The 25,989-nt window shown below is 30.4% G+C and overlaps 3 protein-coding genes across 3 annotated transcripts; 2 read left to right on the top strand and 1 right to left on the bottom strand.

Moving 5' to 3' along the window:
• The first annotated feature begins 1,048 nt into the window (after nucleotides 1-1,048).
• Nucleotides 1,049-4,301, top strand: LOC125826882 (cationic amino acid transporter 6, chloroplastic-like). The gene is made up of 5 exons (XM_049506225.1): nucleotides 1,049-1,410; nucleotides 1,682-1,904; nucleotides 2,045-2,375; nucleotides 2,503-2,731; nucleotides 3,730-4,301. Exons 1-5 carry the CDS (start codon nucleotides 1,053-1,055, stop codon nucleotides 4,299-4,301), a joined length of 1,713 nt encoding a protein of 570 aa, XP_049362182.1. The 5' UTR covers nucleotides 1,049-1,052.
• A 2,323-nt stretch (nucleotides 4,302-6,624) lies between these two features.
• On the bottom strand, nucleotides 6,625-9,320 carry LOC125826894 (cationic amino acid transporter 6, chloroplastic-like). Its single transcript, XM_049506237.1, has 5 exons — nucleotides 8,962-9,320; nucleotides 8,456-8,678; nucleotides 7,986-8,316; nucleotides 7,622-7,850; nucleotides 6,625-7,196 (listed from the first exon to the last, which is right to left on the bottom strand). The coding sequence occupies exons 1-5, from the start codon at nucleotides 9,317-9,319 to the stop codon at nucleotides 6,625-6,627; spliced, it is 1,713 nt and encodes a 570-aa protein (XP_049362194.1). The 5' UTR covers nucleotide 9,320.
• A 14,336-nt stretch (nucleotides 9,321-23,656) lies between these two features.
• LOC125826886 (deoxyhypusine hydroxylase-B) lies at nucleotides 23,657-25,655 on the top strand. Its single transcript, XM_049506229.1, has 2 exons — nucleotides 23,657-23,715; nucleotides 24,209-25,655. Exon 2 carries the CDS (start codon nucleotides 24,396-24,398, stop codon nucleotides 25,398-25,400), a length of 1,005 nt encoding a protein of 334 aa, XP_049362186.1. The 5' UTR covers nucleotides 23,657-23,715; nucleotides 24,209-24,395; the 3' UTR covers nucleotides 25,401-25,655.
• Nucleotides 25,656-25,989: the final 334 nt, after the last annotated feature.

The following is a 25,989-nucleotide window of genomic DNA, read 5'->3' on the forward strand; positions in this document are numbered from 1 at the left end:
AAAACCATTAACGAGGAAGCATAATTGATGAGTGTGACAATTAAAATTAAGAAAAATGAATTGGAAGGGTTCAAGTCCAATTATTCTCAATGAAAGAAATCTTTTGATTATTATTATTAATAATAATATTGCTTTTAACAAAGAATGAATGCTAGTCACACCTTTTTCAAATTCAAAAAGAATAGGTCAAACTCCCTCTTCCTTTTGTTTTGTGATTCCTCTAGCCATTTATGTTTGGACGTAAAAATTGTGATTTTTTAAAAAAAATTACTATTATATTTTATTTTCAAGATAAAAATGGCAGTTGAAATTGTGTTTGAACATAAATACAAATTAAAATTTCCTTTGAGTGATTTGAAGAGAAAATTATGAAAATCGTTTTTTTAGAGTTTCAAATTCCAGTTTTGAAATTCAACTACAAAATTATAACAATTTTGTGTTCAAACGATTTTTTTTTGGAATAAAGTTTCGAAAAAAGTGAGAATTATCTTGTGTCAAACGAGCATTAATTATATTAAAAATCCTTAATTGGACCCTTTTCACCTTTCATTGCACGCTTTTTTTTTTAATTAAAAAAAAAAGTAGTGTTTTTTTTTAGGGAAGGAAATAAAGAAACAAAGGATAAACTATAAAGGATAGTTTGGTACATGAGATAAGTTAGGATATCCTAAGATTAAGTTTGAATTAGTTTTATACTCTGTTTGATTGACGATATAAATTTATTCCAAACTTAATCGTGATATATCCCATCTAATGGAAACGGAGACTAATTATATTTACAATCCTTAAATTAATGGAAACCCTTTAGGTGTAACTATCCATCAACCAAAAGTATACGATCTGATGAGATAGATGAGACTCTTTCACTGTTAGTTAAAGTTTTCTTCTTCGGTTCTTAAAAAAGAAAAAAAAAATCCTAATAACTATATAGTCAGACTAGTAAGTTCCGGATATATAACAAAATACTTACAACAAAAGATGTTATTCCCATTGCTTATATAAAACCTTGTCATTGAAACACAAAGAAACCACATTACACTCAAACCAAAAAAATGTTTTTGTTCACTTACCTTAATTCTCTGTCCAAAACACCTCAAAAGCTAAAGAAAAGGATGTTAGCAACATGGACACCAGACCAAGAACTCAACAAAGTGAGACTAAGGTCTGGTGCTGACATGAAGAGGAAACTTACATGGTATGATTTAGTAGCTCTTGGAGTTGGAGGAATGCTTGGTGTTGGAGTTTTTGTTACTACTGGACCCGTTGCTCGAAAAACCTCTGGCCCTTCTGTTTTCATCTCTTATATAATTGCTGCTGTATCTGCCCTTCTATCTTCCTTGTGTTATACTGAGTTCTCTGTTGCTGTCCCTGTTGCTGGTGGCGCTTTTAGTTATCTCCGAGTTACTTTTGGTAAGGATTTAACTTATATATACTGACTGACACGTCATCTAAAGATATCAGGTAGGGTTGATTTCTCAGACTGTCACTCAACTAATAGTTATTATGTTAGAAAATCACTTTACTTCTTGATTCCAATTTTTTCAACAAAAGTGACTTTTTGAGAAAATAACGGTTAGTTGAGTGACTATCTGAGAAACTAATTCGATGAAGGTAGATAGCAAGTTAGTATAGTACTCCATGTTGTTATAGATATTAACATGATGAAATTAAATGGATGCAGGGGAATTTGTAGGATACTTTGCAGGAGCAAATATATTAATGGAATATGTGTTATCAAATGCTGCTGTTTCAAGAAGTTTTACAGAGTATTTGTCATGTGCTTTTGGTAGGAATGATCCAAATTCATGGAGAATTCATGCACATGGTTTAATGCAAGGTTACAACATGTTGGATTTCCCGGCAGTTGCGTTGATTATTGTCCTCACTATTTGCTTGTGTCATAGGTATGTTCGCTATACAGTCATATCTCTTTATAACAACGTTATTTGTTCAGATAGAAAATAACTGTTATAGAGACGTCTGACTGTACTATAATTTGAGTACTTTTTAGTGGTTTTTTGATAATGATAGATCTATTTTGCAGCACTAAAGAGAGCTCAATGTTGAACCTAATGATGACAGCCTTCCATGTGGTGTTTTTTGGATTTATAATAATAGCTGGATTTTGCAATGGGAAGGTTGAAAACTTAGTAAAACCAGGAGGAATAGCTCCATATGGTGTTAGAGGGATTCTTGATGGAGCAGCCATAGTTTACTTTAGTTATATTGGATATGATACAGTGTCAACCATGGCTGAAGAAATTAAAAACCCTTCAAAGACTCTACCTTTGGGAATTGTTGGCTCTGTCCTCATTGTATCTGCCCTCTATTGCCTCATGGCTCTATCTTTATGCCTTTTGTTACCTTATAACATGGTACGTACGTCATTCAACTGACTTATATACACTGACAGTATAAAGAATTTATCAATGAAATTTTACTTGTTATATGTATCAGATTGTCTGGTGTATAGAAGTTTAACTCGTTTATAAATGTTTGTAGATCCCAGAAGGAGCATCATTTTCCGCGGTTTTCGAGTTGATGGGGTGGAAATGGGCAAGCAATGTAGTAGGGGCAGGTGCAAGTTTAGGGATTGTAGCATCTCTATTAGTAGCCATGCTTGGACAAGCAAGGTACCTTTGTGTCATTGGGAGGGCTAGACTTGTACCTTCATGGTTTGCTAAAGTACATCCTACTACCGGCACGCCACTAAATGCTACCATCGTCTTAGGTAAGTAGTATCATTACGTTGAAATTTATTAGATATAAAAATAATTTTATAGTAGCCACTTGTCAAAATTAAAGGGAGAAGTTGTATTTTTTTTTGTAATTTTGTATGTTTGTGGTGGCTATTTTTTTTCTTTTTTTTTTATTCATTTGTTTTTCTTAGTGATAATCGTATAATCCTATTAATTAAAACACCTTTTTGGGAAAGCTTATATCACAAGGAACATGCAAGGGCCAATTAATTAAGTCGAGCTAATTAAAAAAAGTAAAATCCTATAATATATACTCTGTTCCAATTTATGTGACTTACTTTCTATTTTAGTCAGTCTCAAAAAGAATGACGCATGTCTATATTAAATAATAATTTAACTATAAAATATCTATTTTACCCTTAATGAAATGATTTACAGTCACACAATTTTTTATCATTCATTTTGGACCACAAGTTTTAAAAGTCTTCTTTTCTTTCTTAAACTTCATGCCGAGTCAAACTACCTCACATAAAATGGGACGGAGGGAGTATATTAGTTGAAAGAAAAAAAAAGTATCCCTCCTTTTCCTAGATTCCCCCTTTTTGAATATTTATGGTCTGTTTTGCTAGTATTTATAGGCATCAAAGAATAACTTTATTTAAACTCTAAAACAAGAAGAAAATTTTCAATACGCATCTTCTCATAGTTTTTAGAATATAGTCAACATCGAAGTCAACATGATTCAAAATATGAATAAGTAAATACACAAAGAATTCGAAATTGTTCAATATCTATTATATATACATAAAATAATTTTAATCACGTTTATAATTTTTCGTTGAATGAAGTTCCGGTCTACCTAGCTCCGCCCTTGACTATAGTAAGTTTAATGCTAAGAATCTTAATCATTGAACTCACAGAATTTAAATCCTACATCCGCCTCTATGCAATGCACGTAATCTAACAAAACATCTTCTTCTCAATTCTTATCATATGGCTTTTGTACAATAATTTTGTTTCTATTTTTCAGGTATATGTCAAGCATCAATTGCATTATTCACAGAGCTTGATATTGTAATTGAGATGATCTCCATTGGCACATTACTAGTATTTTACTTAGTATCAAATGCACTTATATTTCGTCGATATGTTATACTTAGCAAAAATCCACCACTTCACACTCTCTTATTCCTCTTCCTTCTTTCATCCACCTCTTTTGCATTCTCATTATCATGGAAATTCAAACTACATTGGTGGAACCTCATGTTGTTCGCGGGACTTACATTTTCTGCGACAGTCATTTTCCAGTATTTTGTCCCTATGATCATTACGGAACGACAAGAGAGTTGGTTGGTCCCGTTCATGCCATGGCCCGCTACGATATCGATTTTCCTAAATGTTTTTCTCATGACAACATTGAAAATGGTGGCATATAAAAGATTTGGTATATGGGCTTGTGTTATAACAATGTTTTATGTACTATATGGTGTCCACTCAACATATCATGCTGAAGAAATAGTGGAAATGGTTGTTGTTGATAATGTGAATGTCAATTCTTCCACTCAACAACAAATTACTAAGGTTGATATTCAACTTGTTTAATATATAGTACAAAATTTCATTGCCTAGGCATGTTTAGTGCTCTATATATACAGTAAAAGTAAAAAAAAATGATTTTTTTACTGGACAAGGGTAAGGTGGAATGTCCCCCCTTGTCATGTATATATATTTGGTTATGATATATAAGGGAGGCGTCACCGGAAGGCGTAGTTAATTTCTCAGACAATCACTCAACAATTAGAAAGTCAGACAATTTTATTTTGTAACACAAAAATTACTCAAGTAATGATAATTATACATGTTTATTTATAGCGAAACAATAATTTTGCATAGACGTATATATATATATATATATACTATATAACTAGCTTTATTAGTTTGAAAGAAACCTAATCTTCATCATTTTTATCATCATCCTCATATATAATTTGTCCTTCACATATTTAATCTTTAGCGTATCATACCATAATCATTAGATCGCAAAGAAGATTGACAGAAAAATATCATCCCGAGGCGTTGGAAATTCAGATCGGCTCAGAAAATCACTCTTGCTATTTAGTCCGGTCATTTTCGATGTGGGAAAGAATCTTCTTGAAAGACATCTAGCGAAAGAGGACTAGGGCATCCCGACAATTATATACCTGCTAATCCAATGTCCACCCCGCCGGCAACTGAATGGATTTCTTTTTCGGGTTCCTTTAGTTGTCTCTATGTCCCTAGCGGGCTGCGATTTTATAAAAATAGTTGGGAGACATGGTCCAAGCCTGGTGAAAAAATGAAATAAAAAAGATTATGATGTAAAAATCTTGCGACCTTGTTTTTTCGATTTCCCGATTTTTCGATTACTGCATGTTGATTATATAAGTATGATATATTTATATATTCTATTTTTTTTCTTTTTTAATGGCATCATCCTAATTACTCCTCCATTTCAGTTTATATGAACTCACTCTTTTCGGTATTTTCTAAAAATAACGATACATTTTTTTAATTTAAAAACTATTAATTCTAATTACATGTTTTATTTTGCTCTTAATGAAACTTTTTTTTAATAACTAAAGGAATGTTATGGCATATTTAAAGTTACAAATTCCAAAATATTTAGGGGTCGTTTGGTAGGAAGTATTAGGAGAAATAGTCCATGTATTATGTATGGTATTATATAATACTATGTTTGGTAAGAATTTGGACCTATGTATTACACCCTACATGGCATTAGAGGATGTATTACTAATACCTTCTATTTGGAGGTATTAGTAATACATATGATTTAATACCATGGGATAAGTTTATGTAAAGACAAAAATATCCCTCAAATCATTTTGATCATTTTGTTTATTTTCTTGATTTTATGTTTTATATTTGTATTAGCAAATTAATTTAAATAAATTAGCATATAAATTATAGAGAGAGTTGTTTGTTACTAAATAAATTCAATACAATTTTTGAAATGTGAATTTAACATTTACTAATTAAAAAGGTAAATATATCACCACATGATGTTTCTTAATTGAATGTATAATATATGTGAGTGTGGTTTTCTAATTATTTGTATTTTGAACAATTTATAAAATTGCATACATATTAAAACTATAACTTGCAATTTTTATGTGTAAATGTAGATGGTTTACTCAATTTTACTAAGTATTGTTTACCATCTTAGCGGTTTTAAAAGTAGATGATTTATCTTTTTTAAATTGAAAAATGTCATTTTGTGAGTGCTAAATTTATTAAAATGACAATTATTTATCCTCAAATAATTCAAGTGAAAAAATAGCAATCATGACAACAAAATTGTTCTTCACCAAGCTAGAAAAAATAACATTGTCCGGCAATTATCTACCTTGACCCAATTACATAATAATACAAGGGTATAATTGTAAATAAAGCTTTTTATAGAGTTTTAATCCAAACACAAGATGAAGTAGGAAATAATGAATCAAATACTTGATAAAAATAAATCTTGCATTACTAATCACTTCACTATTAATCTCTGCATTACTAATATATGCATTACTAATCCCTGCGTTATTAATCTTTGTGCCAAACGACCCCTTATAGTCATACAAAATTACGAATGTTTTAGATCATAAATCTAAAAAAAAAAACATTTCTTTCTTTTAACTTTAACTTTGTGACATTTCAAACTGCATATAAAGCGGATCTGTATGGTAGCAAGGGAATTCACCTGAACCCGCTTAGCGAAAAATTCATTTTATATCATGACCAAATATATATACATGATGATAATTGACAAGGGGGGACATTCCACCTTACCCTTGTCCAGTAAAAAAATCATTTTTTTACTTTTACTGTATATATAGAGCACTAAACATGCCTAGGCAATGAAATTTTGTACTATATATTAAACAAGTTGAATATCAACCTTAGTAATTTGTTGTTGAGTGGAAGAATTGACATTCACATTATCAACAACAACCATTTCCACTATTTCTTCAGCATGATATGTTGAGTGGACACCATATAGTACATAAAATATTGTTATAACACCAGCCCAAATCCCAAATCTTTTATATGCCACCATTTTCAATGTTGTCATGAGAAAAACATTTAGGAAAATCGATATCGTAGCAGGCCATGGCATGAACGGGACCAACCAACTCTCTTGTCGTTCCATAATGATCATAGGGACAAAATACTGGAAAATAACTGTCGCGGAAAATGTAAGTCCCGCGAATAACATGAGATTCCACCAATGTAGTTTGAATTTCCATGATAATGAGAATGCAAAAGAGGTGGATGAAAGAAGGAAGAGGAATAACAGAGTGTGAAGTGGTGGATTTTTGCTAAGTATAACATATCGACGAAATATAAGTGCATTTGACACTAAGTAAAATACTAGTAATGTGCCAATGGAGATCATCTCTATTACAATATCAAGTTCTGTGAATAATGCAATTGATGCTTGACAAATACCTGCAAAATAGAAATAAAAATTAAACTTCGTGTCAAGGCAAAATCAGACAAATAAAATTGAAACAGAGGGAATAAAAGTTATTCTTTGATGCATATTAAACATTAGTTTGTTAAAAAAATGAGAAGAAAAAAGGAGGAAGACTTTCTTGTGATATAAGCTTTGCTAAAAAAGGTAATTTATTCTTCCAAATATATATATGACTATTTTGAAGATAATATATAGTTAACTAACTAATCTACTTTAATCATCACCAAGGAAACCAAATGAATAAAAAAATGAAAAAAATACAACAACCACAAACAAGCAAACACACAAAAAAGTTATTGTTAGTTGATTGATTCAATCAATTAAAAGTGTATTTTTTTTCTAATAATTTAAATTTTTAGATGAAATGATACGACTGATCTTTAGTACTGTTACTTACCTAAGACGATAGTAGCATTTAGCGGTGTGCCAGTAGTAGGATGTACTTTAGCAAACCAAGAAGGTACAAGTCTAGCTCTCCCAATGACACAAAGGTACCTTGCTTGTCCAAGCATGGCTACTAATAGAGATGCTACAATCCCTAAACTTGCACCTACCCCTACTACATTGCTTGCCCACTTCCACCCCATCAACTCGAAAACCGCTGAAAATGATGCTCCCTCCGGGATCTACAAACATTTATAAACGAGTTAAACTTCTATACACCAGACAATCGGATAGATATAACAAGTAAAATTTCATTGATAAATTCTTTATACTGTCACTCTGTCAGTGTATATAAGTCAATTGAACGACGTACGTACCATGTTATAAGGTAGCAAAAGGCATAAAGATAGAGCCATGAGGCAATAGAGAGCAGAGACAATGAGGACAGAGCCAACAATTCCCAAAGGTAGAGTCTTTGAAGGGTTTTTAATTTCTTCAGCCATGGTTGACACTGTGTCATATCCAATATAACTAAAGTAAACTATGGCTGCTCCATCAAGAATCCCTCTAACACCATATGGAGCTATTCCTCCTGGCTTTACTAAGTTTTCAACCTTCCCATTGCAAAATCCAGCTATTATTATAAATCCAAAAAACATCACATGAAAGGCTGTCATTATTAGGTTCAACATTGAGCTCTCTTTAGTGCTGCAAAATAGATATATCACTATCAAAAACCACTAAAAAGTACTCAAATTATTGTTCAGTCAGACGTTTCTATAACAATCATTTTTTATTTGGATATATGACGTTGTTATAAAGAGATTTGACTGGATAGCGAACATACCTATGACACAAGCAAATAGTGAGGACAATAATCAACGCGACTGCAGGGAAATCCAACATGTTGTAACCTTGCATTAAACCATGTGCATGAATTCTCCATGAATTTGGATCATTCCTACCAAAAGCACATGACAAATACTCTGTAAAACTTCTTGAAACAGCAGCATTTGATAACACATATTCCATTAATATATTTGCTCCTGCAAAGTATCCTACAAATTCCCCTGCATCCATTTAATTTCATCATGTTAATATCTATAACAACATAGAGTATATAAACCTTCTAGCTACATTAATTCATCGAGTTGGTTTCTCAGATGGTCACTCAACTAACAGTCATTATCATTTATCTCAGAAAGTCACTTTCTTCGTTGAAAAAAATTGGAATCAAGAAGTAAAGTGACTTTCTAACATAATAACTATTAGTTGAGTGACAGTCTGAGAAACCAACCCTACCTGATATCTTTAGATGACGTGTCAGTCAGTATATATAAGTTAAATCCTTACCAAAAGTAACTCGGAGATAGCTAAAAGCGCCACCAGCAACAGGAACATCAACAGAGAACTCAGTATAACACAAGGAAGATAGAAGGGCAGATACAGCAGCAATTATATAAGAGATGAAAACAGAAGGGCCAGAGGTTTTTCGAGCAACGGGTCCAGTAGTAACAAAAACTCCAACACCAAGCATTCCTCCAACTCCAAGAGCTACTAAATCATACCATGTAAGTTTCCTCTTCATGTCAGCACCAGACCTTAGTCTCACTTTGTTGAGTTCTTGGTCTGGTGTCCATGTTGCTAACATCCTTTTCTTTAACTTTTGAGGTGTTTTGGACAGAGAATTAAGGTAAGTGAACAAAAACATTTTTTTGGTTTGAGTGTAATGTGGTTTCTTTGTGTTTCAATAACAAGGTTTTATATAAGCAATGGGAATAACATCTTTTTTTGTAAGTATTCTGTTATATATCCGAAACTTATTGGTCTGACTATATAGTTATAATATCCTGTAGGACCAACTAAAAGAGGAAGCATTTGCTATTAGAATTTTTTTTCTCCATTTATCTTAGGAATCAAAGCAAAAAACTTTAATTGATGTTGAAAGAATCTCGTCCATCTCATCACATGTCCCATGATTTGTTTGAAAGTACAACCTTGTCCTTTGATTCTTTTTAGGGTGACCATTATACCCTTATGATTAATTCTTTATCCTTTCCTCAGCTTTTTAGAGCACCAAGACTCAAAAAGACATTATAAGAAAGCATGCAAAGAAAGGTGGAAAAAGGATCCATTCTTAGCTTGTAAGAGGAATCACAAAACAAAAGGTTGAGGGAGTTTGACCTATTCTTTTAGGAATTTGAAAAGGTGTGACTAGCATCCATTCTTTGTAAAAGCAATAATAATATAAACATTTCTTTTCATTGAGAATAATTGGACTTGGACCCTTCATATTTATTTTTCACATATTCAGTGTAATTTCACTAATGAAGTCTGAAGATGATAAAAATGTACGCAGAATGTTTCCCATAATAGATTATTATTGCATCTAAGGTTATTTTAGTCTTATTAGTAGACAATTGAGGATAATGCTTTTTAGATTACCACTAATTAGAATCAAATCAGCAAGTAAAATGTGTTTAATCCATATCCAAGTTGTAGAATTTTTTCCATCATACTACTTATTACTTAGCCTAGCTAGCTAGCTAGAATTGGAATGTAGCCCTTTTAAAGTCTACAATATATTGTAGCTCTATAGGGAATATACCACATGCATTGAGGGCTAAAGCCATAGAATTAATTTCTACAATTAGGTGAGAAGCCACTGACTTAATGAAAATCATGTTGACATTTAAGGTCATTCAGGCCAAATCCAAAGGGATCTTTTAGCCTTGTTGCTCTGATCTCCACCTCAAATTATCTGTTGTGATTTTGAAGACATAAATATTTTTGAAGACAACATACACCTAAATAGAAAGATTATATCTTAAGACATAAATAAAGATAAAATGATCAAAGAACCCACTTGATTACAGTTTTTTTTTAGGGACGTATAAAAATGAAACACAACATATAACTTGAAATGGAAAGGTGCGGGGGGGGGGGGGGGGGGGGGGAGTATATTCTACCTATGCTAGAAATTTGAATGTAAAACCTCATGATTCTAGCTTAAAATCTTATCTCACGGATTACTAGACCACACTCTCGGATCTAGACGAATATGTAATATAATTATATACCTAATTTAATAAAAAATAATATTATATTATCAATGCATATAAATTAAACTTTTCTTTAATATAGATTAAAAGACAAAGTTGAAAATTATACATTGGCACCTGCTTTTGCTATGCTGTTTCTCTTTGTTCTTTCACTTTCATCTTCTAATTTTAATAAATGATTTTTAAAAAAAAAGTCAAAAAGACACCTCTTTTTTCTAGAATAAAATCCAAGAAGTGTACTAGTCACATAATTGAGTATTAATTACTAATAGATTTCCAAATCTAAAGTTTTTTTTTAATTACAAAAAGCAATCGTCGAATCACATGACCAAAGAAGATTATGTTAATTAACTTTTTATCCTTGTCATAACTAAGTATTAGCCAATGAAAAAACCTAAGTAGTACCCAACTCTAATTCTTTTTTATATATATAATTTTTCCGAAAATTCCCAATTTTTTATCAAAGTTCAAAGTTCAAACTACAAGTATAGATTCTGGAGAAATTATTTATAGATGAAACATATATTATTTTATTTTCAACTCTTTATAGGAGTTTTTAACTTTTTGTTTTCTTGATAAATCAAACCCAAAATTTTAAGATTAAAATTGAAGAATACTAATTACCACTTAAGCAACTCCTCTCGTGAAAACTGAGAATTAGTTATCTCATAGGAGTCCGCTTAATACCATGATGTCATTCTTAACAAGATTTAACGTCAAGAGGCAACATAAGAAAAATATTGAAAGTGATCGAGCAACTTGTTTTAAACCAATTATAATTTAACCATGATCATATATATAGTCACTAAATATAAACTATGAATTAATACAACAAATTAATTTCTAGCAACTAGGCCACGATTAATCAGCGGTGGAGCCATAATTTTCACAAAGAAATTTAAAATATGAAAAAATAAACACGCAAAGAAGTTAAAGGGGTTAAACATCTACTATGTACTTAAAAATAATAATTTTAATCATATATAATAATATAACTTTTTATCAAATAAAGCTTAGATGAACCCGCTTGACTATACCTAACTTTTTGAGTCTCGACCACAAATAAGGAGTGGTAAATGTTCCTTTCAACATTTCCAATTTCTAGATAAGTCCAAATTTCCAGTTTCATTTAGGATCATACAAAAAAATTGGATTAGACTAATTAAAAATACTCTGATGATTGAGACCAGGAATTAAATTTCCAATAATTAAGATTTGCATTATAATAAGATTTGACACAGTGGGAAAGCATATACACTGTTAACTATTTTAAAGAAAAGAATTAAGGGGAAGTGGAATTTTTTGTTGAGCTTTTCAATCTTATTGGTGATTAATTAAGTTGCACTCAAGGAGAATATATTAATATCCTTTCACTAATTAATTAATATTATTATTTCAACAAAGTGGGGGCACTATATAACTAGGAATTTAATTAATTTTTCATTGACCTCATTCCTCACCTCTCCTAATGTTAGCTTAGTGATCAATTAGCCTTGAGTATCTATAGCTTTAATGAGATTGATACTCCTAAACTAATAGTGACACATCATATGCTTAACGTTCTTAATTCTTTAATCTCGTCTCAATTTATGTGATTCTGTTTGAATGCAAACACAATTAGTATTGTACACTAAATAATTGGGATTATTATAGAAAATTTCATAAACTTTAAATCTTAGATTTGAGACCATAAAAAGGACATTTCTTGCTTGTTTGAAGTCATATTAATTAGGCTTATTTTTCCCCACCTGGTGTTTGGAGCCCCGATTAAATTCGGATCGCGCACTGCAGGGCCTATTTGGAGGTGGCGCTCCCAACATAACTTTCTCCATACCCAGGGGTTGAACCGAGACCTCTGGTTAAGGGTGAAGCAGTTCCAACAAAAATTTCTCCATATTAGACTCTTTTTTTTAATAAGCAAAGAAGGGGAAAGACGGATAGGGCTTTAAAAGACACTACAACAAATATGATATATAACTACGAAATTATTAGCTACGACATCAAATTCGTCACTAATTGTTTTCTTTTAGTAACAAAATTTACTTTTCGTGCTTAAATATATGAGACACATACTTTTAGTGACGAAACATAAAAATCCATAGCAAAGTTTTGTCCACTAAAGTTTCCCACCAAAAAATTAATTGGCGCCATTTGTTAAGTAGTGTTAGTCACGAATTTAAAGTTATCAGTGACCCATTATTTCGTCACTAATAATGTATCTAATTCATGACAAATTATTTTGCCTTAAAATATATTAATTTTTGAACACAAAAAAAAATTCATCTAAAAAATTATGTTGTTACAATATTGACAAATTAGAGTTCGTAGTTAAATATTATAAGTTTTAGCTATAAAAATTTAGATTTAACTATGACATTTATTTTTGTCACTAATAATATAAATAATTGGTGACAAAGATTTTATTGTCTCTAATCAATCAGTGATTTAGTGACAACAAAAAAATTGTCACAAAATGTGTAAGGTGTTAAATAGCGACGACTTAAAATTTGTAGTGAATAATTCAACTATTTGCTACGAAAAAAATCCATAGCTAAATACAACTTTTTTTGCTACAATTGTTCATAATTACAAGTGACAACTTACAAAAAGAATAATCCAAGTTCTTCATAAGAAATAGACAGAGTCCATTCGTTAATTGGCGAGGGGAAATATTAAAACCAACAAATTTGATCGATTTTGTAAAAATGAAAAAGTTCAAGTCATCAATTTTCTTAAATTATGCAATTGTTATACATCATTTGAAAAATACAATCCAGGTTATAAGTACCCTGAGTGGGTTACAGACTTACGATTCTACCACTATATTGCTAATATTTGTTGGTTTATCACTTTTGTTTTTTATTTGATACACTTTTATTGATAAAGACGATAGAAAAATAATTCCTCAAGTCTTCGTGCTAATTTTTTAGCGTGTTTATTGATTTGTGATTGGTAAACTGCATAGATTAAGTCGATCTATTTGCTTTTGCCTAAAAATATGTACATATTTAATAGTAATTTCACATACGTACGTAGAGCAACTATACAGAGATAATATCGACTTACAAAATTAGACTTTGCAAAGGTGCGAAATATTTCATTAATTTCTATTAACCTTTTCCATCAGTGTGAAAATTGAAATAAACTAAAAAATGAAAGCACAAATGAAAGAAATGAACCAACTAGAATTTCAAATATATTATGATGAAGTACTATAGTTATGAGTATCGATTTTTTTTCAAAACAATTGATTTACTGATCGAATTGAACTGATTATTTAATTTTTTTAATAAAATCGAAAGTTTAATTTTATATAAATTTATAATTGTACTGAATAATTTATAAAAATAAATAAATAAAATGACTGAATCGTACTGAATATATTTAAAAATATTTTAAAAAATATACAGTTTAATTAAAATATAATCTACATTTGAATGAATTGTGGGTGTTAAATTTCATAAATTTGTGTATGTGTATAAATAATCATATATTATATTATTTCTACATAAGTTAAATTTGAAATAAGTGAATGAAGTTAAAAATAAAATAAAAATGAGAGACAAGAGAGAGTTGATCGGATGGTAAACACTCCTCACTTCCAACCCTAAGGTTGTGGGTTTGAGTCCCCAAGAAAGCATAATGTGGGAGCCCCTCCTGGGGAGAGGTTAAAAAAAAATGGAGATGAGAGATAATAGGAACATTAACATTTTTTATAATAATAAATTTATCTCTAATTAATACATTTAAGAACAAAATAATTTTTTTAATACAAAATATAGTCATAGTGACGAAATTAGATTTTGTTCAACTACGAGATACATATAACTTTAGAGACAATTGATGTCGTCATTGATTGAAGTAAAATAATTAGCGATGATATAATTTTGTCGGTAGTAATAACCTTTTTAGTGACAAAGCATACTATTAACTAAAAAAAATATACTTTTTACGGCAAATAAATTTGTCACAAATGTTTAAGCATTATTTGGGGATGATTTTTCTTTTTGTAGTTAAATAATACTTTTAGCGACGAAGATGACGAAATTATTTGCCCCTGATAATCAAATTTGTTGTAGTAAGATAAGAACTCCAACACTAGCTGAGGTAAGAAAAAGTCACTCAGTAAATCGATGAATTATACACTTGGAGATAGGAGCAGGGGCATTAAAACTATACAAGTTCTATCGAAAAAGTGAAGTCTAGGGACAACGAATGTGAGGAATGACATCTCCATCCTCCATCCTACTAAAAAAGTTTGTAAACAATGAACATGCTAAATACCAACCTTTTTAAAACTTTTTTTTTCTCAAATTTCGTGTCATATTAAATAGAGATTCACGTAAATTGAAACAGAGGTAATAATTATGGTTCCTTTAGTTAGAGAAATTAGATAAAAATAATTCCATGCCTATCCAAGTACTATATATGATAAGTGCAAGGATCACTCACAACATGCCTTCTTCTCAAGTTGTCCTTTCTATACATGAAATCACAAAGGACTTGAAACATCCTAAAAACATATATAATGGCATCCAGCACAAAAAGATTTAGTTTGTTCTTTTTTACTTTTTAGGGAGAGTCATGAGATCGAGTGGGTCAAGGTGGATCTAGTCTTATAGCTAGTTACGGATTCACGTGAAATCTATAGCTTCTACTCACGCTTTATGTTTTTGTTTAGAGATCATCAAGTTACTATATATAAATATTTAACTGTGAACGCGGTTATTATTATATATATCGACTTAAGATCATTATAGTAATTTATAACTTTAAATTCTGAATTCGTCTCGATAACATGTGGGGAGTCACATGAATCTCATGGTTGAATATAATATGGAAGAAGATCACAGAATTTTGATAGGAAATGATTATAACTTCATTGTCCATCCAATTGTTTTTATTTAATAGAAAAAAAGCCAATATTCATGGTGCAATATATTTCAAAAGTTGGATTAGCTAAGCAACATTACCACCATACAATGAAAATGGTCACCTTCTCTTGCAAAGAATATTTATGTTTACAATTATATATGAAGAACATAGGTCAAAATAACCTATTTTCAAACGCAACTCTCAAGGTATTGTCTGCTTTGGAGCATATATTTAAAATTTTAAATAACATTAACGCTTTCTAATCACAAATATTAAAGATATTTTTGACCATTTTCCGTAAAATGAATAAAGGTTAGGTGTGTGATCACAAACCAATATATAGCAATGAAAATCACAAATAAGTAATATGGAGCTAAAAGTGGATTTATGTCAAACACACAAGACCTCACCTGTAAGCAAAGAAAACAAAAAGTGCACTTATACCTAATAGGTTACAGCATTTAAGGTTTTGTCATGTTATGTATTGCTTTTAGCAATAATCCATCAATCACAAATTATAAAAGGGAAAAAATTACAAAGATATTGATCTTGATTTAATTAAGATATGGTCTGCCATCAACCAAAAGAAACATATATCATGATCCAGTTGTAACAACAAGACAAATATAGAAATTTGGTAAAATGCTAGTACATTTACATTTATATATATATATATATATATATATATATATAAATAATAATAGATATAGAAATTGATAATGAGTTCTTCCTAATATGTGCTAATGATGTTGCTTAGTGGTCAATGAAATGAATTGTAAATCATAAGATTTAAATTTGAATATTAATTAGCAAAGACAAAATTACTAGATAATTTCTTCTCATCTGCCTAAAGGAATGGGTAAAATCTCGCCATATATATGCTCGATAAAGGCAAAAATTAATCGTGCATGTATAAGTTAACCCCAACACCACAATTATAGAAAAAAAAAAATCAAACAACACATGTTGCTTGGAAAGAATAAATTTGGACAATTTTTTTATGAAATAACCGTTAGCCAGAAGGGTATTTTTAAAAAATATATTTAACTAGTTGGAGAGCACTTTTTAGCTAGTTGACTAATGGTGAAAGAATTTTTGGAGCCAAAAATATAATAAAGAATATAATAAAGTTAATCTATTTCAAATAATTCAGAGATATTTTTAATAATTTTTTGGGATAAGGGTCTGTAAAATATCTCAACTTTGGTCGAATTTGTTGTTGCGATACTAAACTTTCATGAGGACCTATTACCTCCCTAGACTATTTAATACCGTATTTTTTACCCCCTGAACTATTTAATAGTGTATTTAAAGGTATATATGTGCCCACGTGGACACATTATTATTTATAATTTTGTATTATTTTTTATGTCCACGTGGGCAAATATATATGTTTAAAATACGGTATTAAATAGTCTAGGGAGGTAATAGGTCCTCATTAAAGTTTAGTATCGCAACAGCAAATTCGACCAAAATTGGGGTATTTTTCAGACACTTATCCCTGTTTTTTCCTATAATATATAGATAGAGTTAATTTAATAGTTATAACTTCATTTTTGTTCACCAATTGTGTTTGTTTAATAATAAATAGAAAAGCCAATATTCATGGTGCAATTGGATCTAAAGTGAACTCCTTTTCAAATTCAATGGCTAGTTGTTCATGAACAAGTATACTCACCCTTATTCTTTTTAAGATTCAACGTATTCATTGAGATTTGTCTAATCATTGTATTAAAAGACGTATGTTTTAATTGCAACTAATATTTATGTTTTAATGACTGAAAAACAAGAGTGAGAAAATTTTATTTTGGAAAAAAATAAATTGGAGCTTTCAATTTAAAATCTTAAAAATAAATTATATAAGTGGAATAGCCCAAGGCTATTACATTGAAAAATAGGAGACAAGGTAAGTACCTAATATTTGAATTAATATTATATAATTTTCACTTGTTTTACTAGGATTGTGATGGAGTGGTAAGTACTCCTTCATCTATAATCAGAAATCTCGAATTTGAGTCTCTCTAGGTACAAAGTTGCATTTGTTAGGGAGCGCTTTATTCTCTAATCTGAGACTTTTCGGTGCGAATCCAAATTTAATTGAACTTCAATATGAGTACTGGATATCGAATGGAAAAACAAAAAAAAAACTAGTTATTTTTGCAAGTACAACTAGGTCATGTAAAACCTAGCTAGTTTATTTTCTTAAAAATATAGCAATATAGATAAAGGAAGGTTAATTAGTGGTATATGATCACAAAGAGGTGATATGGAATTAAAAGTGGATTAATGTCAAATACAATACCTCACCTCTAAGCAAATATATTTGAGAAGACAAAAAGGCAACTTAACCTAATTAGGATACAATGGTCTGCCATTAACTAAAAGGAAACATATCAATTGTAACAAGAAGACAAACAGAATAGAAATTTGGTATAAAATTTCTATGACCTACACATTATTGACAAAATCTGGTAAAATTTCTTGATATAAAAATGACACCTAATTTTTCAAAAAATATATTTTGTGATCTTCATGGATTATTATTATTAATTAGTTAATAAGGATCTTACTTTAAAAAATTGAATTCAACTAAGATATGCTGCTTAGATAGAGGAGGGGAAATGGGGTTGATTTACATAAATGTGCCTTTTTAGATATTTATTAATTAGATTTTGTTCTTATGTTTATAAGTCTGCAAATATGATCTTTGAAAAATTATTGGTTGGAATTAATAACATTAGACTTAGATCTAATATTTGTTCATTCAATGCTTAACTATCTAGATAAAAAGAAAATATTTGACTCTCTAACTTTTGTAATAATTTACAAAATTTTATATTAAACCACCATTTAATATTTTTGCTCAAAAAATCTTTATCCAAGAGATTCATATGTTATAAAAGAAAATCATATGAATAATATTATGGAAAAACTACCTAATTATACAGAAATCTCTACTATATTTACTAATTCTCTCTATAGTTTTGAAATAATTGCGTATTGTCTCACTAATTAATATAATTTTATACCAGATTTTTAAGTCATATACATCTAGATACATGTAATTTTGCTACCACATACACTGAAATAGGAAGAGAAACGAGTGAGATAGGAGGGAGGTGAACGAGATAGTTTATGCATCTCATATACATGTGAATCACAACAGCTACATATATCTGGAATACTAGATACATTCTAGGTACATTCTGAAATACAAATACATAGGAAGAAAAACGAGCGAGAAAGGGAGATAGACGAGCAAGAAAGGAGAGAAGCAAACGAGAGACTCAAATATATACGAATCCACCTAAATATAATAGAAGTATATCTAAAATAAATTGCGCCTAATTTTAACCTCATATATTCGAGATTAAAACTTTCTTAAAGCCAAAATTGGGAGTTAAGTGAGAGTGACAAATTAACATCACATCACATCTTTCAAAAGAGAATTCCACTATTAACTGTCTGCATAAAACTTTCTTGAACTTTTCTTCTAATTAAAAAACTAAACTTTTTACAACTATAACATCAAACTCACAGCTCAGAGCATTCCACTTATATAAGAGTCAATTGAGGCCAAGAAAATAAAATTGGGCCCTTTTCAGCATTATCCTTTGGTGTACTTGTACATGACAATCTTTCTATTTGGATCATGGCATTATTGGAAATGCTGCAGCCTAAGAGTCGTTTGGTATTCGGGATGAGATATCCGATGAAATTATTTTATTTTATTTTTCATATGGGATATTAATTCATCATTTCAGTATAAATGGTGACATTAAATAATCACGAGATTAGCTAATAGCTTACACCAATCATGGAATAATGTAATCTCAAATTTTATCTCAAAGTTGTTATACTTATCTCACATATCAAATGACACCTAATGGTATGACATAAAGTTTGGGTTAAAAGTCCTCTTTAATTTTTAGCAAATTTTATTTTTCATTATAAAATGTAGTGGAAGAATTATAGAATTCTCTTATTTTTAATCAAAGGTTTTGCGGAGAAATTTTGATTGGGGTAACGTTTCTCCCACCTTATACAACAAAGTCTGAATTAATCATGGACCTCGATACAAAATCAAATATTGAATGGAAAATTAATATCTTTTTTTCTTCCAATAGCTTTTGTGGGATATAAGTATTAATTAAGGACATAAATTAGTTGACTAAACTTTATCATCATGATTGCATAATCCATTGTTGCTTGAAATAGTACAAAATTGACAAATCTTGAAATCAAATCTAGAAATTTGTCTTCTTCCTCAACTAGAAATTTAGAAAATCACAATATAATTTCATCTAAAATAATATTTTTGTGGCATATTTTTCTTTTTAATCTGTCTCAATAAAATTATCAATGTTCTATAATTAAAAATAGTTTTACTTTAGAATATTCATTTTACTTTTAATATGATGATTTAGCTACACAAATTATTAAGGAGTGTTTTAAACCTGAAAATTTAAATTCTACTTTTTTTTCTTAAATTTTATATCAAATTAAACCATGCCTAAATCGAAAAGGAGGGAATGCTACTATCATCAAACTTCCCACCTATTCATAGGGTAATTGACCCTTTTAAAGCTAATTGTCCCATTTAAGATTTTAAAAAAAATTATATTTAATATTTATATCAAATTAATATATATGTATTTTATCATGATGAAGTAATATGTGAGTGAAATTCATATTGATTAACCCTTGTTAGGTGATAAAAGACACATGTCATACTATTATTAATTTATTATAAATATCGAATACGAATAAATACTTATCCTACAATTAATATCATTTGCATTAGGTGAATTTGTTATTACCTAAAAGGGTATATTATATATTCCAAAAATAAAGCCACTTGACATGCGATGATATAGTATTATATATAAAGTAGGAATTTTTGGCCAAAAACATCCTTAAATTATACTCTCAACTTAAACTACATCCTCAAATATTTTTTCTTAACAGAAAATGTCCCTCAATTATTTAAAATTTGACAACTTTCATCTTTTTGTTAAAATTTATCAAAAATTAACAAATTCTTCACAAAAACATGTACGGTTCACACAACTCTCAACAAAAGTCCCTAAATCAGTACTCCCAATAAATCAATTTTGTTCATTCTACATACATCTAAAATAAAATATTGTGATTTTTTTAGCAACAACGTTTTGCATTGTCTTCCTTTAATTAACAATTTTGTTTTTTATTTACTTTCATTTGATTTGATATAAAAAAATTCTCAGTTGAAATATTTTCTTCTCATTGAATCTGCAAAAAGTGGTGTCGGTCGGAGACTTTTACTTCTAATAATGGATACGAAACTCAAGTACTAGACATCAAACTTAGTTGAATCTTGATTACCTCAACTATCAGCTTGCCCCCAAAAAAATTATTGATCTAACGACATTTTGACTTTTCAAGGTGAAGATGGTGTAAAATTAAGCTCCAACTCCATCCTGTTGATAAAGGAGAAGAGTAGATCATGTCTCCCCGTAGACTCACACTATCCTAACATTATTTTTTTAACAGCAAACAAGGGTCTCTAAAAATATTAATTTTTGAAAGCTTTTTCCAACAAGTAATAAAATCATAGATTTTTTTTTTATGAGAATAGAATGAATTGCATATGTTTTTGTGTGGAATTCGCTAATTTTTTTGACAAATTTTAACAGAGAGATGGAAGTTGTCAAGTTTCAAATACTTAAAGGATTTTTTTGTTGAGAAAGATAATTTAAGGATGTAGTTTAAGTTGAGGGTATAGTTTAGAGATATTTTTAGCCAAAAACTTAACTTTAATTGAGACCCACCTATTCATTAACTTAAATATCGTCTTAAATAGTTACACATTATTTTTATTTCTCTAAAAACATAAAAAAGATAGAGAGCATATCCATTTACATCTTTATGCCTTTAATTATAAGATAACGAGAAATCAGTATATGAGCTTTTAGCTTCGCCAATGAAAACCATCAAAAGTTATGTTATGATGGAACAAATAGATGATTCTTTTAATTTTAATCAAAGTTTTTAGAATCTATCTTCGTGAATAGAAAAAAATAGGAAGCATTATTTCTTTAGTGAGGCTGCTGGTATAATATGTGATTTGAATTAATCAAAACCCTAAAGCAAGTATCAAATATCGAGTTAAAAATGATTTTAAAAAAAATTATATGTAGGTTAATTTAAGGGAGGAAAAGTCATTTTAAAATTAAATCTTTTAAGAATAGCAGATAATATTTTCAAATAATCAATATTCCATCAATATAGGTTGTGGTACACTGGTTGAGAGTGCTTCACTCTTAATAAGAGGTATCGGATTCGAGCTCTGAATATGAAGAAAATCTTGTTGGAAATGCCATTTCCGAATAGGTCTTGTGTGATCCAGATTTAATCGGAGCTCTCCGAACAAATGGAAAACCAAAAAAATAAAATAATCAATATTCCCAAACAATAATATAATGACTTCAAAGTAGGGAAAAAAAAAAATATTCGCCCGTTATTCGCAGACACCATTGATTCATTCATGGCTAGATAATTGCCATGTGGAATTTTATCAACCATACAATGTAACGCCTTCCTATTTTACTCATAGAAAGTGCAAACATAAATATAATTTTATTATGAAGAGAAAAAAATATTATGGAAAACACATTTTCCCATTAAATTGATTCCAAGGTTAGCATAATTCCCAAATATATATATATATATATATATATATATATATATATATATATATATATTTTATTTCGTTTAAAAAGGATTGCATTTTTTATAACAATTCTTTAATTTTAAATTTTTAAATAAATATATTTAATATAACAAAATTAACAGATATTTTGATACTTTAAATATTTATTTAATTTAAAACAATAAATTTAAAAGTCTTTTTTATTTTCAAAAATTTCGTATCAAATTAAAACCAAACAAACAAACTATAATAGAAAATATATACATATTAGTAAGAAGTAGAAGATATTTGAAAAAGAGAATAAAACCCTAACTTCACATTTTGGAAAAGCTTCTTGGAGCCGTTTAGACAATTTTTGGGAATAAGCTATTGAAGAATGTCTTTTACACAGAATTTAGACATAATATATAAACGTATTTTATAATTTGATTTTAATTAATATTCCTATCTTTTAATTTTGAGTATACATAAATAGACACTTAAATTTATTTAAGATTGAACAAATAGACACATTCGTCCTACATAACATACGTGGCGTCTTACGATTATATCACTTAGGACATATATGCCTACTTGTTCAATTTTATACAGGTTTTAGTATTTATTTGTGCATATCCAAAGTTTGAGGGCATAAATGTTAGTTGAGCCAAGTTAAAAGACATATTTATATATGGAAAAAAGGTTCATCGAATTTTGAGAAAAGACTCATTTATGCCATCAGTTAAAAGTTTGGCTCATCTACGTAATTTCTGTTTGAGAAAAGACTCATTCATACCATTATTTATTAACTAAAAAGAGTTTCATTTCGCAAAATCTTTTTTTACATGTGGTCAATTATGATCCGGTCACGTCATTAATTCAATTATTTTTTTAAAAGGAAAAAGGTTCAAATATGCCATTGAACTTTGAGGAAAAGTTCATCTATGTCATCCGTTGAAACTTTGGCTCATCTATGCCATTTCAGAATTTTCAGTTAACAAATGATGATATGAATAAGCCTCTTCTCAAATGGAAATGACATAGATGAGCGAAATTTTTAACGAATGACATAAATGATCCTTTTTTCAAAATTTGATGATATATTTGAGTCTTTTCCTTTTTATATTATGCCAATTATATGAATTTGAATAATCTTTTTTAAAAAAATATTTTAAATTGTCATTTGTTATAAATTATACTCTAGTACTTTTCAAAGAGAAAAAGGCTTAAAATGGTCCTTTATCTTTGGGCTCTGAACTAAAATCATCCTTATTCTTTAATTTAGATCACTAATGGTCCTCCAATAATGAAAAACAGTCCAAATTCTAACTGAGACTTACGGCGTTAAAAAGGAATAGAATCTAATCACGTGTTGTTCACGTGCTTCCATTCCAAACAAAAAGAAAACACGCCGTCTACCTACATCTTCTTCCCCAAAATCAAGCCCTAACCCTCCAATCGCCGACGTAGAGTTCGCCGGAAGAGCTAATGATATCACAGGTCTGTCTTTCTTCTACCATAATCTATTTTAGTGGTTTTTTTTGTTTGATTTCACAATTTGATGCGTTGTTTTCTGGAGAGGATACCTTACCTCGTGGAGATAGAGAGACTGTTTTCGAAAGATACTCCGTTCGTCAGACTATGAATGTTTCTCCTTGTGGAGATGGTCAGACTGATTTCATAGTTGTTTATAAAAATTATTGTCTATTTTGTTAGTGTCACTCTAGGTCTTGAAGTTGGTGACTTGATAAACTTGATTGAGAAAGTTGAGCCATAATGTTCAGCAGATTGTTGCATTGAAAGTTGAAAGAGTCTGTGTGGAATACACTTTTTATCCTAACATTTATTATTCCAAGTAATTAAAACTATTGCGAAGTAGATTCTGTTTTTGCTTTCACTTTCTTCTATGCTCATATATATATAAGGGTATACTTATGCAACAGATACAACATCGTAGTTTCATTTTGTCTTAATGCAGTTGTTTCAATTGCAGGGATCAAGATCATGTTAATGTTGGTATCAGAGTGATAAAGAAATAGACTCAAGATCTAAATTTGGTTTAGTAATCACTTAGCTGCATCTGCGCATAAATCTCTTGAAGGGGACTTGCCAGAAGTTTGGTCGAGTACCAAGTGCCAACATTATTCAGTGAAGTTCTCCAACCCTGAATTTGGCTATACATGGAGGTCAGTGTAGGTGAGATTGGAAATGTAGTTGGAGTGGAGGACCAAGATGATCTTCTGAAAAGTTCATTTAAAGTCTCTCAGGAGATGGAGAAGTTTCTATGTGACAGATTGCTGGACCCAGACCAGCCAATTTCAGAGCGTTTCAGAGCTCTTTTCTCTCTAAGGAACCTTCGGGGATCAGGTCCACGAAATGCCCTTATCAATGCAACAAGGGACCCCTCAAATCTCTTGGCACATGAGGCTGCATTTGCACTGGGTCAAATGCAAGATGCTGATGCCATTCCTGCTCTTGAAGGAGTTCTATTTGATTTCTCCCTGCATCCAATTGTTCGGCATGAGGCTGCAGAAGCACTTGGTGCAATTGGCATAGAAAGTAATATTTTACTTCTAGAAAGAAGTTTGGCTTCAGATCCAGCCCAAGAGGTCCGGGAGACATGTGAACTGGCTCTTAGTCGAATCAAAGAACTGAAGAATGTAGGAACTGATGATGGCTCCTCAACAATGGCACCGTCACCCTTCCTATCAGTAGACCCTGCTGCTCCTGCTTCTTATTCCTCTGTTGAGGACTTGAGGGAAGTTCTTTTGAGTGAAGAAAATGGAATGTATGAACGCTATGCTGCTCTTTTTGCTCTAAGAAACAATGGAGGAGAGGAAGCTATTTCTGCAATTATTGCATCCCTAGGTTCAAAGAGTGCTCTACTAAGGCATGAGGTTGCGTATGTATTGGGTCAGTTGCAGAACAAAAGGGCTTCAGATGCCCTGTCTATGACTCTTAAAGATGTCAATGAGCATCCAATGGTTAGACATGAAGCAGCTGAAGCTCTTGGTTCTATAGCAGATGCCGAATGTCTTGCTCTTCTTGTGGATTTTGCCAAGGATCCCGAGCCTATTGTCTCACAAAGTTGTGAAGTTGCTCTTAGCATGCTTGAGTTTGAAAAATCAGGGAAATCCTTCGAGTTTCTCTTCATGCAGATGCCTCATGCCGAGCAGGTCTCATAGGAAGAGTGTCTGGCTACACTTGAATGCTTGTCATGTCAGCTGGTTTCAGAAGACATTTCAGTTCCTGTGCAATTATCATTGATCCAGTTGTAACTGGTTTCATTACTTAGAATATTTGGTTGGATTACATAATTAAGTTTATCATAAGGTCATTTTTGGACTACTAAATATACATTAGATCACTAAACTTGAGCTACTTTGTGGACTCTTTATACGTGAACCATGAATCAAGTAATATTGAATTAGATCCACTAAGCTGCTGAATTTGTTGTTTGCTGCTTGAAGTTCTCTTTCTTTTCTACCCTTTTAATGCTGTATTGTGTGGGGATTGAATGCTCTTGATATTTGGAGAGTTCAAACACTTTATATTTTGAGGTGTTAACTATTGTGACTTGTACTACTTTTTGTGTAGTTTCTAGATCTGAATTTTATTTAAAAAATATCAAAGATTCTATGTTCCAAAATCACACCAAAAATAGGATATTCTGAACCAGGACACAGATTGAAATCGAAGGAGCATCTGTTATCGAAATAGAAAAAAAAAATGGCACATTGCCCTTCTCATACTAAAGATAACATGTAAGTATAA

Source organism: Solanum verrucosum, unplaced genomic scaffold, assembly GCF_900185275.1.
Source record: "Solanum verrucosum unplaced genomic scaffold, falcon-dt-bn FXZP01000060.1, whole genome shotgun sequence".
Lineage (NCBI taxonomy): Eukaryota > Viridiplantae > Streptophyta > Magnoliopsida > Solanales > Solanaceae > Solanum > Solanum verrucosum.